At 39.5% G+C, this 17,212-nt stretch overlaps 1 protein-coding gene across 1 annotated transcript in view; it reads left to right on the forward strand.

Annotated features, from left to right (window-relative positions):
- Positions 1 to 17,212, forward strand: part of CHD2 (chromodomain helicase DNA binding protein 2) — a 122,668-nt gene that overhangs the window by 39,164 nt on the left and 66,292 nt on the right. Inside the window, exons 9-16 of the mRNA XM_034668898.1 lie at positions 1,206 to 1,431; positions 2,695 to 2,795; positions 4,051 to 4,095; positions 4,268 to 4,446; positions 6,371 to 6,495; positions 9,264 to 9,480; positions 11,522 to 11,611; positions 12,418 to 12,608. Of these exons, the coding sequence (XP_034524789.1) occupies positions 1,206 to 1,431; positions 2,695 to 2,795; positions 4,051 to 4,095; positions 4,268 to 4,446; positions 6,371 to 6,495; positions 9,264 to 9,480; positions 11,522 to 11,611; positions 12,418 to 12,608 (1,174 nt within the window). The remainder of the gene's footprint in view (positions 1 to 1,205; positions 1,432 to 2,694; positions 2,796 to 4,050; positions 4,096 to 4,267; positions 4,447 to 6,370; positions 6,496 to 9,263; positions 9,481 to 11,521; positions 11,612 to 12,417; positions 12,609 to 17,212) is intronic.

The raw sequence follows: 17,212 nt of genomic DNA on the forward strand, positions 1-17,212 counted from the left end.
TCCCCCCCCCCCCCCCCCATGTTCATCTGTTTTGTTTCTTAAATTCCTCATGAGTGAAGTTATATGGTATTTGTCTCCCACTGACTTATTTCACTGAGCGTAATACTCTCTGGTTCCATCCATGTTGTTGCAAATGGCGAGATCTCATTCTTTTTTATGGCTGAGTAATATTCCATTGTGTGTATATACCGCATCTTCTTTATTCATTCATCTGTCAGTGGGCATTTGGACTCCTTCCATAATTTGCCTGTTACTGAAAGTGCTGCTATCAACATTGGGGTACTTGTGCCCCTTCGAATCAGTATTTTTGTATCCTTTGGATAAATACCTGGTAGTGCAGTTGCTGGGTCGCAGGGTAGTTCTATTTTTAACTTTTTTGAGGAACCTCCATACTGTTTTCCACAGTAGCTGCACCAGTTTGCATGAAATGTGGAAGTTTTTCTGACCCAGTCTCATGGTTCATTGCTGAGGGTGTAGGAATATGTGCAATATGTCTTTGAGACTTGAAAATTAAGGTAGTAAAGATGTTGTTAATCTCTTAAAAAGCAGTGATATAGCAGAGATTCTTGCTTATAAACATTAAACAAATTTACCTTTAATTAGGCATTTCTGAATCTCCTTGTGAAACGTATCAAACTGGCTAAGTGCATATGTGGACGATAGTGAAGATTTTTTTATATCTAACTTGAGGTTTCTCCTTAGTTTCTTTAAAGTAATCTTTCATATAGAAAATATCAAAATATTACATAATTCTTTTTTCTTTGTCTTTTTTTCACCCAGCCTCATTTGAGATTAAGAGAGTTAGTAGAGAACTTTGGGTGGATGGGTAATTGGCATGGGGTGGTGGTGGGGGATTTTTACTAATATTCCTGGAGACACAGTCTTGTTTTCTGAGTTAGTATGGACCAGACCAAAAGCATATTTCTTTACCATTTTAATTGTGTTTGGACATAAGGATTTCTTTGATTTCATCAGATTCTGGAAAACATTTTATAGTGTAGAAATTGAGTTGGCACTTTGACAGTATTTGAAATTACAATTTGAAATTGTTCATCCTGTATTGTTTGTGAATTTCTGCATATTTTGAAGTCAGAGGATTTTGGTGCTTCATCCAAAAAAGAGACTCTAGATGCATGTGTACTCGAGAAGCTTTTTCAGTGTGTGGTTGAATACACTTTCTAAAGTTTACTGGAATCCGTTTGCAGCCACTGGAGCCTCTACTACTGTATATGCGATCGAAGCTAATGGAGACCCTAGTGGTGACTTTGACACTGAGAAGGATGAAGGCGAAGTCCAGTACCTCATCAAGTGGAAGGGTTGGTCTTACATCCACAGCACGTGGGAGAGCGAAGAATCCTTACAGCAGCAGAAAGTGAAGGGCCTAAAAAAATTAGAGAACTTCAAGAAGAAAGAGGATGAAATCAAGCAATGGTACATTTTTGAAGCGGTGGTGTATTTGCATCCTTAAGGGAAGGGAAGGTTTTTCAATAATACGTGGAGCACACAGCTGTCCAGGAACTCAGATTTTTGCCTTGATTATCTGAGCACTGAGCCAGCCACAATTCCATTTTATAAAATTGTGACCTGAAGACACTCTTTACTTCCCTGTATGGCCACCAAGCTTGTAGAGTTTAATAATAAGTAGTTTATGGAGCATTTTGCACACGAGATATTTTTAATCCTCATAATAAGCCCACGAGATTCTCCCCATTGTACATAACATTTTGTAGGTAGGAAGAGTGAGGCACAGCGCAGCTTTTCCAGGGGGACCCAGGATTGGAACCCTGGCAGCCAGAGCTGCTAAGCACCTTGTTATTTCCCACGTATGCTGGGGTAGCTTAGATGTCAGGAGCTCATGTTCTAGAACTCTGGGTTCTGGTGCACTTAACCCTGTTCTTAGTTTTACACAGTTTGCAGAAATGGTGTGACAGAAACAGATAACTTGTGAAGCTGTGATTATTGTGTTTTTAGTTTTCTTACAACTTTGAATGTGGCCAAGTTGCATGTGAGAAATATGTGGGAACTGTAGCACCCACAAGCCTAAACTAATTAATAATCAAGTTCAACCCTGAAGACACACCTGTCAGTGTAATGTGGTCAGGTTATTTTGTGTTAGAAATAGGGCCAGATGGATTCTATTTCCCCTTTCACCACTATGTACAATGTTTTGCTTCAGTAAATCCCTTATTTTTCATTTGAGTGTTATGAAGATGGGGTAGGTTGTAAAGTGGTTAGAAATTTAAAATTCTCAGAAGTACAGTAGTATTTCATTTCAGGTTGCTCCTGCCATCCTTCTATAGAATTTTGGTGCCAGGAATAACTAGTTTTCCCTAAAAGCTACATTGACTCACTCCTAAAGCACATACCTGTATGAAAAAAGGCACGTTTCCTTTTAAATCTGGAAGACAGTTTTATTGTCCTATTCCGTTTAGATATATGAATTTATCACACAAAGTAGTTATTTTTAGGTTTCTTTATAAAGAAAAAACAACTGGTATATCCCGTGAGTCTAAAGTTTTCTAAAAGTGTATGTTTTTTGTGAGATACCTGGCCTGATTACTAGTAAAGGATTGCTAAAGGGACAGATGGAAATAAAGACTCAGTTTTTCCTTTCCTCTTTTTGACTTTACTTTGGTAGATGTGTATAGATCTCCCAAATCTAACTGGGATTTATTTTTTCTGTCTTCTGTCTAGGTTAGGAAAAGTCTCTCCTGAAGATGTGGAATATTTTAACTGCCAACAGGAGCTGGCCTCAGAGTTGAACAAACAGTATCAGATAGTTGAAAGAGTAATTGGTGAGCACATGGAAACTTACTCCAGCAATGTTTGAACTCCATGAATGAAAAATGGCTTTTGGTTTTGGGCTAATGTAAATTAAAAAATGCATTTTGTGGATTTACTTTTTGATAATAAATAGATGTCTAGAATTATTTTGAAGGAAAAGTTAACAAGATTTGCTGGTAAATTTGAATGTGGGGGATGAGAGAAAGATGTGTCAAGTATGATGTCAAGATTTTTGACCCAAGCAAATAGGAGAATAGAGGTACTATTTACTGAAATGGAAAGGTTAAGGGAAGAGCAGATTTTTGGAGTGGAAATCAAGAACTTGGTTTGATATTTGTAAGTTTGCTATACTTCTTAGTTGTCTGAGTGGGAAGTATTGTGAAGGCTGTAGCATATGTGAGCCTGGAGTTTAGATCTCTTAGTCTGTACTGGAGATGTAAATTTGGGAGTTTATTACTGTATAGATCATATTTAAAGCCTAAGATTTACTGAGATTATCAGAAATAGTATACATAGTGAGAATAGGAAGTCTGTGAGCATTCCAGTTTCTAGAAGTCAGGGAGTAGCCACAGGAGACAAGAAAGAACAGCCACTGAGGTCGAAGGGGGTCTGAGGGAGTATATTCTGGAAGCCAAATGATTCATGGGGCTTGGGAAGGAGGAAATGCTGCTAGCTAAATGTGGTGAGGACTCAGACCTGATCCTTTTTTTTTTTTTTTAAAGATTTTATTTATTTATTCGACAGAGATAGAGATAGCCAGTGAGAGAGGGAACACAAGCAGGTGGAGTGGGAGAGGAAGAAGCAGGCTCATAGCGGAGGAGCCTGATGTGGGGCTTGATCCCATAACGCCGGGATCACGCCCTGAGCCGAAGGCAGACGCTTAACTGCCGTGCCACCCAGGCGCCCCTCAGACCTGATCCTTGAATTTGGCCCTGGGTTTGGTGCTGGTGAAGTGGATCTGTGGCATGGTGGCGATATAGGCCCAATTGGGGTGGGTTCAAGAGAGAATGAGGGGGACAGTGAGTAGAAACAAGTCTCCTGGGGAGTTTGTTATTAAAGCGGGAACAGAGGAACGGGGTAATAGCTACACAGGGCTGTGAGAGCAGGACTCTTTTTTTCTCTATTTTNTTCCCCTTCCTTCCTTCCTTCCTTCCTTCCTTTATGATGCAAGATTGTAGGGTATATTTGTATTCTTACAGGACCTCAGATGTCACTCTTTTCTTCATTATAATGATAACTTTTCTATCTTATTTTCCATTTGTTCAGCTGTGAAGACAAGCAAATCTACACTGGGTCAGACAGATTTTCCAGGTAAGCAAAAGCTCCAGTTAATAAATGTTATTGAGCATTTAGCAATTCGGTGTTTTGCAGAGTATTTATGGTTTTGCCATGTAGCGTTTCAATGGTTATACATAAAACAGAATTACCACTCGCCCTCCTTTAATGACAGTTGCTAATCTACTAATTTTTGTGTATAAAATAGCTCATAGTCGGAAGCCGGCACCTTCAAATGAACCTGAATATCTGTGCAAATGGATGGGCCTGCCATATTCCGAGTGCAGCTGGGAAGATGAAGCCTTGATTGGCAAGAAGTTCCAGAGCTGCATTGACAGCTTCCATAGTCGCAATAACTCAAAAACCATCCCGACACGAGAATGCAAGGTGTGCTGATTACTGGCTTTTGATTTTCCAGGGGAAAGAGGTATTGCTAGAGAGGGTTGGTCACATAGATACTGGAAAGAAAAAAATATTACAAAAGTAAATCGTAATTCCCATTTTGAAGTGAAAGAAGATGAATTAACCCTGACATCAAAGTCAAATATTAAAACAAAGGGAGAGCATGAGTTGTGTATTGGCTTTTCTGACCTCTTCGTTCTTAAAATTCACAGACCTGGGTATGTCTAATTAGAGATAGTGTGCAGAGTATGTGAAAGAATTTAAGCACTTTAAAGAGAAGTGACAGGAAAGGGGAGAGGCTCTGAATTCTAAGTTAGAGCCCAAATATATAGGCTTTTTTAGTTGGTGGACTGATTGTACAAATCCTTTCCCTTCATTGGAATCTATTGCCCATGTAAAGTGGTGTGCCTTGGTAATAAAAGTCTGTTTAAGATGTGGGCTCTGTCTCTGAGAAGTTGACATCTAGTTCATGGCACCAAACCTCCATCTGTGAAATGCATTGTGTAATGGAGGGGGCAGTGAGTAGAATAAAGAATTTGTGGTCAGAGAAGTACAGCAGCAGAAGGCACTGAGCTCCTGGAGTCCTCGAGGAGGTTTTAAGGAGTTAAAGAGGAGGCTGTAGTACTTGAGCTGACCTGGTCCTTGAAGAATGGGTTAGTGCCGGATAGACAGACAAAGGAGGCCCAGGTTATTATCCTTCCACGAAGAACGCAGAGAAACATGTTTTTTGGGTGGGAAGGGAGGAAGTTGGCGAGTGCATTGAGGTCCGGGGGCTCATGTCGTGAATACCTTGAAGGGTAGTTTGGGCTTTATTCTGTGGGTGTTGATGTGAGAAGAGCAGCAGAATGGAAACTGTATTTAGCTCCATCTCACAGCAGTGCGCAGGAAACTCTAGAGGAGGCGCTTACAAAAGCCAGAGGTCCAGCCAGGAAGTTGTCATAGAAGTCCACGAGGGAAGAGTAGTGTGAGGACAAGGGAAGTGGTGGTGGGATGGAAGGATTGGATGAGAGAAGCATTACGGGGGAGACTTGGCAGAAGTGGATGCCGTGTTTGGTGGCCGAGCACGAGGAGTCAGATTCCGTTTACTGCTGGGTGCTCAGAGAGGAGAGCTGAGATGATCAATAATCACCTTATCAAATAGACTTTTAGGATAATACTTCACATACTAGGGTGCTAATTCCACAGAACCTAATCTTCAGGGAAATACTCCCTGAAAAAAGACTTCGTGGCCAAAGAACTTAGGGAAGCATTCCTAAATGAATTTTTCCTGTAAATTCACAATATGCACAAGCATTTTATACTTGGAAAAGTCATGAGTAACGAAGTTTAGGTAACTTTTTACATTGTTTCTCAAATGGTTTTAGCCATGGAATCCGTATTTTGTGCAAACCATAGAGACATGGTCCTACTAGACCACACCGTTCTTCACACACTTTCTTTTAGAAAACCAGACTCACATACCTGGGGGTTCCAGCTAGGTGGGGGTTGCATTTCAGAACTTGCAAATGCTATCATGGTAAAGTTCTTCTGGGTTTAGTGTATACGGACTTTCCCAGAGGTGGTGTTTTGTACAGTTTAGAACGAGATAACGTCAAGACGATAGTATAGTACTTCCTGCCGTATGATAGAGACGATCTAAAATGAGTGCTGTGTAATTATGTTCACAGACTGACTTCAGGACCAGGAACGTGAACCCAAAACTATTCGGGATGCATCTGGCTTTGGGAATACAGACCACAATGAAAGGAGGTGGGGTGGGCTGGGCTGGGTTGGGTTGGTGATGCAGATGTGAAATTTAAACTTTTGTTAAGCTTCTGTGATGTGGTTCAGAGCACATAAATCACGGCTACCATTTTAACATAGGAACAGCAAGAAAGTCTCCTTCAGACCTGGGCTTTTGGTTTTTCAGGCCTTGAAGCAGAGACCACGATTTGTGGCTTTAAAGAAACAGCCGGCATATTTAGGAGGGGAGAATCTGGAGCTCCGTGATTATCAGCTAGAAGGTCTCAACTGGCTTGCTCATTCCTGGTGCAAGTATGTAGAAAAATACGAAATTTTCTTTATAGTTTCTGGCTTCTTTGTTGTTAACTGCAAATAATTACTTCTTTCTGTTGTATATTACAGAAGCAGAAAAAGCATGTGATTGAGGGAAGGCTCTTCTAGGAGTTTGTATATGTAATATTTTAATCTGAAGTAAAGAGTACTTGGTTAATTAGTTATTTGGGGGTAACTTGTCATAGCCAGAGACTTGGCTATACATGGGTATAAATAGCAAGATAATTTGTCCAGATCTTTGGTATGCAAGGAGTTCTTCTCAGAAGAAAGAAGAAAATGTCTGTTTTCCTTCATTTTCCTTCAACTTAATGTCCTGTGGCAGTGCTAAAGAAGAGCCTGAGATCTGCCCCCTCCTGAGATTGCTGTACATGCTGTCCCGTTTAGAGGAAGGTCTCTGATGGTTGAACCTATAAAATTATCCTTACTTTTTGTAACAAAACCACCTTAATCCTTAAAAAAAAAAAAAAAGTTGCGATAGCATTTGAAGGTTAAAGGTACTTTGAAGCAGTCCTCATAAATTCCATTCATCAGTTCAATTGCAAATCCTAGTCTCTGATTACTGTGTGTGTATGAGGGCCCCCTCTAGGCCTTGACAGTTTTACAGTGAACCAAGACGGACGTCATTTCCCTATTCCCATAGGGCATACAGTGTGAGAAGTCCCTTTAAGGCCTGCCTACAACTCCTTCCCCCACATTCAGCTCTTAATTTCTTCAGTGTTTAATACTAAAGCAAAAATTCTTATTTCAGAATTAAATTGCAGCCTGCAAATAAAAACATGAGAGCCGCTTTTCTCAATGCCAAAAAGTGGTTTCTAGTTAGGGATACAGATACAGTGCCTGCTTCCCCAACCACCTCTCCTCTTTGTCCTATAAAAATCTAATGCAGTATCTAACATTTAGGAACTTTAGAGCTCTTGAGGAGATTCTGTTTGTATGACTAAAAATGTGTTCTGATAGAACTATTCTAAATTACCTGAAAATGGGTTTTGCTTCTGAGAACAGTGAGACCTAATCTTCCTTTAGGATAGTACACGACTAGATGGAACCTCAAGCTATGTAGTCTGACCCTCTCATGAAGGGTCTTAGCAATGAAGAGGTCATGTACCTGGTTCACAGGCACACTGTGTTGATGTGGAGTCCTTGGCCAGCATTCTCTACTTCCACCTGAACAATTCAGAGTCAGCTGAAGAAGGCCCAAGCAGTTGTTAGGCCCTGGTCACAGGAACCTTAGATTAAGTAATACACTGTTTTGGCTAATTAGTTCAAATCTCTTATATTGTGTTTATACGAACAGTGTCAGCTTGCTAGGGAGAGGAAATGTTAGAGAAAATGAACTCTGTTTCTTCCCCACACTAGTGTGGAAGGGTGAGAGAAATAGGAGGGAAATTACTTGAAGGGACATACTGTATCTGAATAGTGCATAAAATTAGGTGAACCTGGGATGAGAGGTATGGCTCCTCCTCCTCCCTTCCCCCAATATATTTGGCTTTGTCCTTTTCTGTTCTTTTCCCCTAAAATTAGCCATTCTGTGGAACATTCAGTGTATTTTTAAAAATTTAATCTCTTGGGGTGCCTGGGTGGCTCAGTCGGTTGGGTGTCTGCCTTCTGCTCAGGTCATGATTCTGGAGTCCCAGGATTGAGTCCCGCATCAGGCTCCCTGCTCATCGGGGTATCTGCTTCTCTCTCTACCCTCGCCCTCCCCTTGCTTGTGCTCTCTTTCTCTCATAAATAAAATCTTTAAAAAACAATCTCTTGGTAAATTCAGTGTCTTGTTTTTCTAATCAGTTCTCATTAACTTGTATGTAACTTTTAGTTCTTTCTGGTACATTGATTAAATATTTGTTAGTATGTGTAAACCTTCAGTGGTCTGATTTTCAAGAATCTCTTAATGTTTGCAGCCTTTTGCCATACATCTATTCCTGATTCCCTGCCAAATGGGCTGTTTTCTGTGTCCCAACATACTTCCCTACTCTGGCCATTTCTTTGAGTGTTTTTCTTCTTTCTGTACAATCTTCTCCTGTTAGTATCCCGTTGAAATCCAGACTGTCTCTTAGAGCAGTGTTTCTCAAAGTGTGGTCAGAGGAATATGCCTGCATCAAAATATCCAGAAGTGTCTGAGATCTAGATCCTTGAGCCCTTTCCCAGATACTCTGATTTGCTAGGTGTAGGGTGATTCAGAAATCGGATCTGTAGCCTTCCCCTGCTGTAGATTGTCCTGTATTTAAACCAAGCTACACGCCCTGCAGCACAAAGGCCTAGGGAGTAGTGTGAGTAGCATTAAACAACCCTGTGGCCTGCAGTGGAATGGGTGGGTGATTTAGACAGGGGTACATGACTGTCAGGCTGTAGGGTTCACCAGCAGTGGGGAATAGCCAGTTTGCCTCTGCTTTCTGTAATGATGGAGCCCAAGGTCATGTTTTCGGACACCTCAGTAGAACAAAATGTGCCTGCTCTGTTACAAGGGGTAGATGTAAAAGAAAGACCAAAATGCAAGGTGAAGAACATAGTCTGAATAGGCTCTCATAGTAATCCAGAGTTTGATTATACTCAGTTCACCTGTTGTTCTGCTATTTTATAGCTTCTATTTTCTTCTTATGCAGGAGAGGAAATACAGTTGAGCCTTGGAACCAGTGCCTTGCTTGGTAAATTGTGAGGCATTGATGTCCTTGCTCTGTGTGTGTGTGCGTGTGCGTGTGTGTGTGAACTAATGATTTTGTCTTGTTTTGTTTTTGTTTTTCTTTCTGCAGAAGTAACAGTGTAATCCTTGCTGATGAAATGGGCCTAGGAAAGACCATCCAGACCATATCATTCCTCTCCTACCTGTTCCACCAACACCAGCTGTATGGCCCCTTTCTTATAGTCGTCCCTTTATCCACCCTCACCTCATGGCAGAGGGAGTTTGAAATCTGGGCACCAGAGATTAACGTAGTGGTTTACATAGGTGACCTGATGAGCAGAAATACGGTGTGTAAACAAAAAGAATTGGGATAGAATCTGTGTTATAATGTATTTTGGAAATTGACCTAAAGCCGTTATAGTCTTTAGTAACATGATTCTGACGCTGTGCTGTGCTCCCAATGTGGGGAGATTTACGTATCACAAAAATGCAACTCAGATGTTCTGTAAAACATTCTCAAGGAAAGCAATGGCAGTATATGAGTGGGAATCTCTTTTAGTTGGATTGCAGTATTTTTCTTCTCTGCAGACCACTTTATTTATAATGGATTATGAGATGGAGTTAATACCCCATGGAATGTTAATATTATTTTTGCTGTTTGAGCAGAGAGTTACTATGAAAACCACGTTCTTAGAGTTTGTTTCCCAGCCTTTAAAATGGCGAGGTTACAGAACTTTATAAGGAAGGAATGAAGAGAAAGGACAATGAGCCATGCTAGGGCCTATAGAAATGAGAATTATTTGTCTGTTTTCAACCTTAACGTGAGCGTCAGGAACTTAGAACACAGTGGCTTGATTTGATCTCTGTTTAGCAGATCATTTCTTTTTTTTTTTTTTTTTAAAGATTTTATTTATTTATTTGACAGAGATAGAGACAGCCAGCGAGAAAGGGAACACAAGCAGGGGGAGTGGGAGAGGAAGAAGCAGGCTCCCAGCAGAGGAGCCTGATGTGGCTCGATCCCATAACGCCGGGATCACGCCCTGAGCCGAAGGCAGAGGCTTAACCGCTGTGCCACCCAGGCGCCCCTAGCAGATCATTTCTTGATAATGACTGACTTTTTCAAAAGTACCTGTTAAATGTGAGGGTCTCTGCTGGGTGCTTTGTGTATATTACTTGTAACCCTTATGACTGTCCTCCAAGTATATGGTACTCTTCCTAACCGATTGATGAAGAAAGGACTGAGAGTTGTGCACTTGTTCCCAGGCCAGCTAGAATGTGGCAGAGCTGGGGTCGGGAGAGAGAAGTGTCTGGTCCCAGACCTTTTCTCTTTCATTACTGTATGTTAGAGCAAACTGTTTCTGGGAGATTGCTTATCACAAGAGCAAGCCATCAGGAATCCTCAAACTTTTTGAGAGATATGTTATATATTGTGCTCTGATTGAAGTTTATTTTTATTAAATATTTTCATTTAAATGTCTAACTTAAACCATGGCAGCTTCCACTGCTCTAGTTTTGACTTTCTAAGCATATAGCAGTTCTTAGCTTTGCTAATCCATTTGTTAACTATTACAAAAGAAAAAAAAAACCTTCCTAGATTATGCAAAATGGCTTCAAGCACTGCCTTCAAAGGTGAAGACAAAGTGAACTCTGAAAAGTTGCGGAGTCAGCGAACTTTTCTATGTGGACTCCATTGCTCTTTTTCTTTGTTCTTCTTTCCCACTTGGTGGTGATCACCTGCACACACACTCCTTGCCCTGTTGACCAGTCCCTAACTGGACAACCAAACTGCAGGAGCTTTGCCACAGGCCATCGTGCTTGCTGGGTGTCCACTTACACTGCAGCATGAATGTGTTAGCTTTTGTGTTCTTTTACATTGACATTATTTTCATTCGTTATTAAATTACATTTTATCCTGTAACCTTCCCTTTTTCTGCCACATCTTTCTGCTCTAGATTAATGACATTTCTGACCAAGCCAGAGGTTGGGATTTGTTCGACTTGTTAATAAAAGTATTGCCCTACCAAAGAGCAAAGAAATACTCTTAAGAAAGTTCACATTTTGGGAGATTGCTAGATAAGCTCAAGTCACCAGGGTTTAATTGCGGATGCAGTGCGTGTTTTGGTCGAATACAGTGGGGGTTGGGTGGGAAAAGATGACCATTTATTTGAATTCTGGCAGTAAAGTTTTTGCTGCTCAGTGATCTTTTAATTCTCTTACTGCTCTGTATTGTGGTTGCTTAGGTCAATTTAGAATGTATAAAATATTCATTAAATTCTAGTCAAGCTTATTTTTTATTTGGCATGTTTCTATTGCATCTATCACAAGACTGCTGGTGATACAGAAAGGTAAAAATAGAAATTCTGTCTTAATTACTGATTTCTCTTCTAGATACGGGAATATGAATGGATTCATTCTCAGACTAAAAGGCTGAAGTTCAATGCACTTATAACAACATACGAGATCCTTTTAAAAGATAAGGTGTGTAATTTTGTAGTGTGACTTGTCTAAACGGTGGGGTCTGTGCTTCCTGCTTGCCATGTTACATTTCTTTATTTAAAAAAGCAAACAAATGAACAAACATCCACAAAGAATGCTAAGGTTGTAAATAAAAATCATCATATAGTTGAAGGGGACTTTAGATCACTTAGTCCAATGGAATTAAACAAGATGAAAGGGTATTGAGGCCAGTAACTTACCTGAGTGCCATCCTGGGCATTTCCCATCATATCATTGTCAAGGAATTTCTCCACAACAGATCATGTGAATGGTCTCTGTGAGGAGGACAGAAAAATGAAGGTCTTTACACCATCTCCTTTCTACAGTTAATTAAGAAATGTATGTGGCAGGTGGTCCCGTTAGTGATAAGCGTAAATGAGTTCAATTTGGTGGCTCTTGGTGTTTCTGTGCTTCAGGGTTGGGGTGGAGAATAGGCAGAGAAGAATCTTAATTAACGAGAGACTGCAAAATCATGTTTTTTTGTTTTTGTATTGTTTTTGCCCAGCATACCAATTTTTGTGTTCTTGCTGTGGGGCATGCAGCAGTGCCTGGCAAAGAGACTCCCCCTTCCCAATACCTTTTGGGTGGTGATGCGCTCTTCTGCGTGGACACCAATCTGGCCAAAAACAGAATAAACAGAGGAGTCCGAATAAAATTTAAGTCCATGAAGAATAAATGTTTCTATGTATACCTTTGTGATGGTATTTGTACAGAGATAATTAATACTTGAAAGTACTTTTGGGTTCCCTTCTGACCTGGTGGCTCGTTCTGTTTTGTTTTTACTTTAGACTGTGCTGGGCAGTATTAACTGGGCCTTTCTGGGAGTGGATGAAGCCCATCGGTTGAAGAATGATGACTCTTTATTGTATAAAACTCTGATTGATTTCAAGTCCCACCATAGGCTCCTGATTACGGGGACCCCTCTTCAGAATTCCCTCAAAGAGCTCTGGTCCTTGCTGCACTTTATTATGCCGGAGAAGTAAGCTCCTTCCTGTGTATTTCCAAAGATGCAGAATGTCTGAAATGCCAATGCTTTTTAACTTTTTAAAAAACAGACCTTAGGGAAAACAGATGGCATGATTTGGGGACAGCAAAACATTAAACTGGTGCACACGGAACAAAATTAGTGAAATGTTCCATAATAAATGTTAGGAGGCACAGAATTCAGCATGTCAAGGATGAAAAGCCTGTTACCTGCTAGATGTTTAAATCAGTTAATGCTTTGGGGAAATAATTGGTAAATAGGAAACCACAGACCTTCTCACTGTTGTTACAAGGTAGTCAATAACTGAAATGAAGTATATAAGATACACGGTGTGAAAAGCATTAATATCTCAAACCCAAACCTTTGATAACAGAAGCTGTCACCATTAGGTGTTTTCAGATCTTTAGTAAGGAATCGTGGAATGTTTTTATTGAGAAGATTTTTATGGGAGAGATGCTATGCACATTTACTAAAACTTGAAGTTATCCAGTGGCATTCAGTGATCCTTGGAATGAAATCTAAATTTGTTACCCTAACTTGGAACACCCCGCTTTGTGTGGCCCCAGGTAGTACTCTGACTACTCCCATCCCACTTTGTTCACCACTCATTCTGCTTCAGCCCTTCTGTCATCTTTCTGTACCTGTAACGTGCCAAGCCCCTGCTGCTCTTTTTGTCTAGAATGTTCTCCCTCCTCATCTTCACACGGCCAGTCAGGTCTGAACATTTTTGCCTCACCCTGTATGACCACCTCCTTTTAGGTGTCTCCTCGGACCACCTAACTGATCTTCCTGTGGGACGGGCTTACCACCCTACCCTGTTTTTTTTCTTCACGGCACATCCCTTTTCTCATTTCTTCCTCATTCATCTCCTGTCATTAAATTTACGCATCAGAAGCAGCAGGGATCTTGTTTACGTAATTCAGTAATTCGTTGATGGTCCACAGTATCTAGAGTAGTTTCTGGCATGCAGTAAACAGTCAAGGATTGTCACGTTGACAGGGAATGCTCCACAGTATTTTTTATTTTAACTCAGAAAAGATTTGAGTGCCTACTGTGTGCCATAAACTGAGCAAGGCATTTTGGATAGTGTAATGAAAAACATGAAAGTGGTCCCTTCCCCCATGTGTTGTTAACTTTTTGTAAACACTGTTGAGATACAGTTTACATACCATAAAATACATGATTGTAAGTATACAATATTTTTTAGTGAATTTCTCAAGTTGTGCACCCATCATAATCTAGTTTTGGAATATTTTCTTCACCCAGAAAAGATCCCCTCTTGTCTGTTAGTTTCTGTTTCTGCCTCTAACCTTAGGTAGTCACTAACTGGCTTTACCACTAATGGGCTCTATAGATTTAACTTTTGTAGAAATTTCATGTAAATGGAATCCTAACAAGTAGCCTTTTGTTTTTGGCTTGTTTGATTTAGCATAATAGTTTTGAGATTCACCTGTGTCATAGAGTTTTTCAGGACTTATTCTCTTAAAGTGGAGTAGTTTTCCATTATACGTGTGTCCAGTCACTAGTTTAATGGACATATAGGTTGTTTCAGTCTTGGGCTGTTACGTCTTTGTGTGGACATACATTTTTATTTATCTTCGTTAGGTACTTAGTGAAATTGCCAGATTGTTTGGAAAGTATGTATTTAACTTAAGAAGCTACCAGACTGTTTTCCATTTGCCATTCTCACCAGAAATGTTTGAATTTTTAGTTTCTTTGTATCGTCCCCAGTACTTGGTGTTTTGTCAGTCTTTTGGATTCTAGTCATTCTGGTAGGAGTGTAGTGGCATCTCGTTGTGGCTTAGAATTGCATTTCTACAATGACTAGTAATGTTGAACGTCTTTTCGTGTGTTCATTAGCCATTTGTGTATCTTTGGTGAAATATCTGTGTAAATCTCTTGCTTATCTTTAAATTAGGTTGTTTGTCTCCTGATTCGAAGAGACCCTTCCTTCCTTTCCTTTCTCTTTTATATTCCTGATTCAGGTGCTTTATGATGTGCAAGTATTTCGTCCCAGTTTGTGACTTGTGTATTTTCTTAATGTTGTCTTTTGAAGAGCAAAAAGTTTGTAAATTTGATGAAGTATAATTTTATCAATTTTTTAATGGATTGTGTTTAATGCCATATAAAATAAGATATATTTGCTTAACCTAAGGTCACAGAGACTTTCTTCTTTATATTCTTACAGGAATTTTAATTTTTATGTTTAGGTCTCTGTTCCATTTTGCATTATTTTTTTTTTTTATAGTGTGAAGTGTGAGGACCTAAGGTCATTTTTTTTGCAGTGGGATTTTTGGCAGTTGTCCCAGTGCCATTTGTTGAAAAGGATGCCTGTCTCTGTTGAATTGCCTTGGTATCTTTTTTGAAAAGCAGTTGAGATCATTAATGTAAGGTTCTGTTTCTGGATTCTCAGTTCTGATTTATTGATATGTATTTTTGTCCTTAACGCTGATGCCACACTGTCTTGATTACTTTGGCTTTATATTGATTTTTAAAATGGAGAAATATAAATTTAGTTTTGTTCTTCTTTATCAAAATTATTTTGGCTATTCCAGTTGCTTTGTATTCCCATAGGCATTTTAGGATCAGCTTGTTAATTTCTTTTTTCTTTTTTTTTCTTTTTTCTTTTTTTAAAGATTTTTTTAATTTATTTATTCGACAGAGATAGAGACAGCCAGCGAGAGAGGGAACACAAGCAGTGGGAGTGGGAGAGGAAGAAGCAGGCTTCATAGTGGAGGAGCCTGACGTGGGGCTCGATCCCATAACGCTGGGATCACGCCCTGAGCCGAAGGCAGACACTTAACCACTGTGCCACCCAGGCGCCCCAATTTCTTTTTTATTTTTATCTATTTGTCTGAGAGAGACAGAGAGAGCGCGAGCGCACAAGCAGGGGGAGCGGCAGGCAGAGGGAGAAGCAGACTCCCAGCTGAGCAGGGAGTCTGGACACAGGACTCAATCCCAGGACCCTGGAATCATGACCTGAGCCGAAGGCAGACACTTAACCGACTGAGCCACCCAGGCATCCCCAGCTTGTTAATTTCTGAAAGGAAAAAATTCAACTAGAATTTTGATAGGCATTGTGTTGAATGTAGATAACAATTTAGAGAGAATGGTCATCTTAACCATATTAAGCCTTTTAAGCTGTCATCATAGAAAGTTTCCTCTGCTTATTTAGATCTGTAATTTTTCTCAACAGTGCTTAGTAGTTTTCAGTATATAAGTCTTACCTTTCCTTTGTTAAATTTATTCCTACTTACTTTAAGTGGAATTGTTTTTTTAATCTTAACTTTCAGATTGTAATAGAGTAACTGAGTTTTTTATAGCGATCTTGTATCCCATGAACTTGCAAAAATTATTTCCACTGTTTCTGCTGTTTTTTATTTCCTAGTGTTTTCTAGATATAGGATCACAGCTCCAAGTAAAAGAATGTATATTTCTTTTACAGTGTGGATGGATGCCTCTTACTTCCTGCCCTGTGGTATTCTGTAGAACATCCATGTTGAATAGACTTGGGAACAGGATGCTAGCTGTAGAATTTTTTATTGGGTTGAGGAAGTTTTCTTCTATTCCTAGTTTTTGAGAGTTTTTATAATGAATGAGTGTTGGATTTTGTCACATGCTTTCCCCCCCTCCCCCCGGGTCTGTTCAGATGACTATGATGTTTGTTCTTTATTTTACTAATATAGTATATTAGTTACTTCATAGACATTAAGACAACCTTTCATTCCTGTGATAAGTCTGACTTAGTCATAATGTTGCATCCTTTTTATGTGTTTCTGGATTCATTTTGCTAATATTTTATGAAAGACTTTTGCATCTGTGTTTTTGAGGGATATTAGTCTCTAGTTCTTTGTGCGCGCGTGCATGTGATGTCTGCCTGGCTTTGGTATCAGGATAATAGAATGAATTGGAAAATGTTCTTTCTTCCTTTATTTTCTCAAAGAATTCGTTAGGATTGCTGTTAACTTCTTTTTAAAGTATTTGATAGGATTTACCAGTGTAGCCATGTGGGTGTGCCCTAGCTTTTCTTTGTGGGAGAATTTTTGATGATTAATTTGGTTTTTAGTTGTAGATCTATTCAGGTTTTCTGTTTTTTCTTCACTTAGTTTTGTTAATCTGTGTCTTTCTAAGAATTTATACATTTTGTCTAAGTTGTCTGATTTGTTGGCATAATATGGTAGTGTTTCCTCAATCCTTTCACTTTTTGAAGGATAAATTGTGATCTCAGTAAGCTTTGACTGTGGTAATTTCTGTCTTTTTTTTGATCATTTCAGGTAAAGGTTTAACAATTTGGGGGATGTTTTCAAAGAAACCAACTTTGACTTTCTGTTTTGTTTTCTGTTTCACTTATTTCTGTTCTCATCTTTATTATTGCCCTTTATTTAAATTTGCTCATTTTCTCTTAAGGTAGAAGCTTAGATTATTGATTTAAGGCCTTTTTTCCTTTTCTCAATATGGGTATTTAAAAATATAGGTTCCCCTCTACACGCTGCTTTAGCTGCATTCTGTGAATGTTGATGCAACGTGTTTTGGCTTTCATTCAGTTTTGACCGGTTTTCTGATTGCTTTTGTGATTTCTTCTTTGATGCGTGGCTTTT

Source organism: Ailuropoda melanoleuca, chromosome 9 (genome assembly GCF_002007445.2).
Source record: "Ailuropoda melanoleuca isolate Jingjing chromosome 9, ASM200744v2, whole genome shotgun sequence".
NCBI lineage: Eukaryota > Metazoa > Chordata > Mammalia > Carnivora > Ursidae > Ailuropoda > Ailuropoda melanoleuca.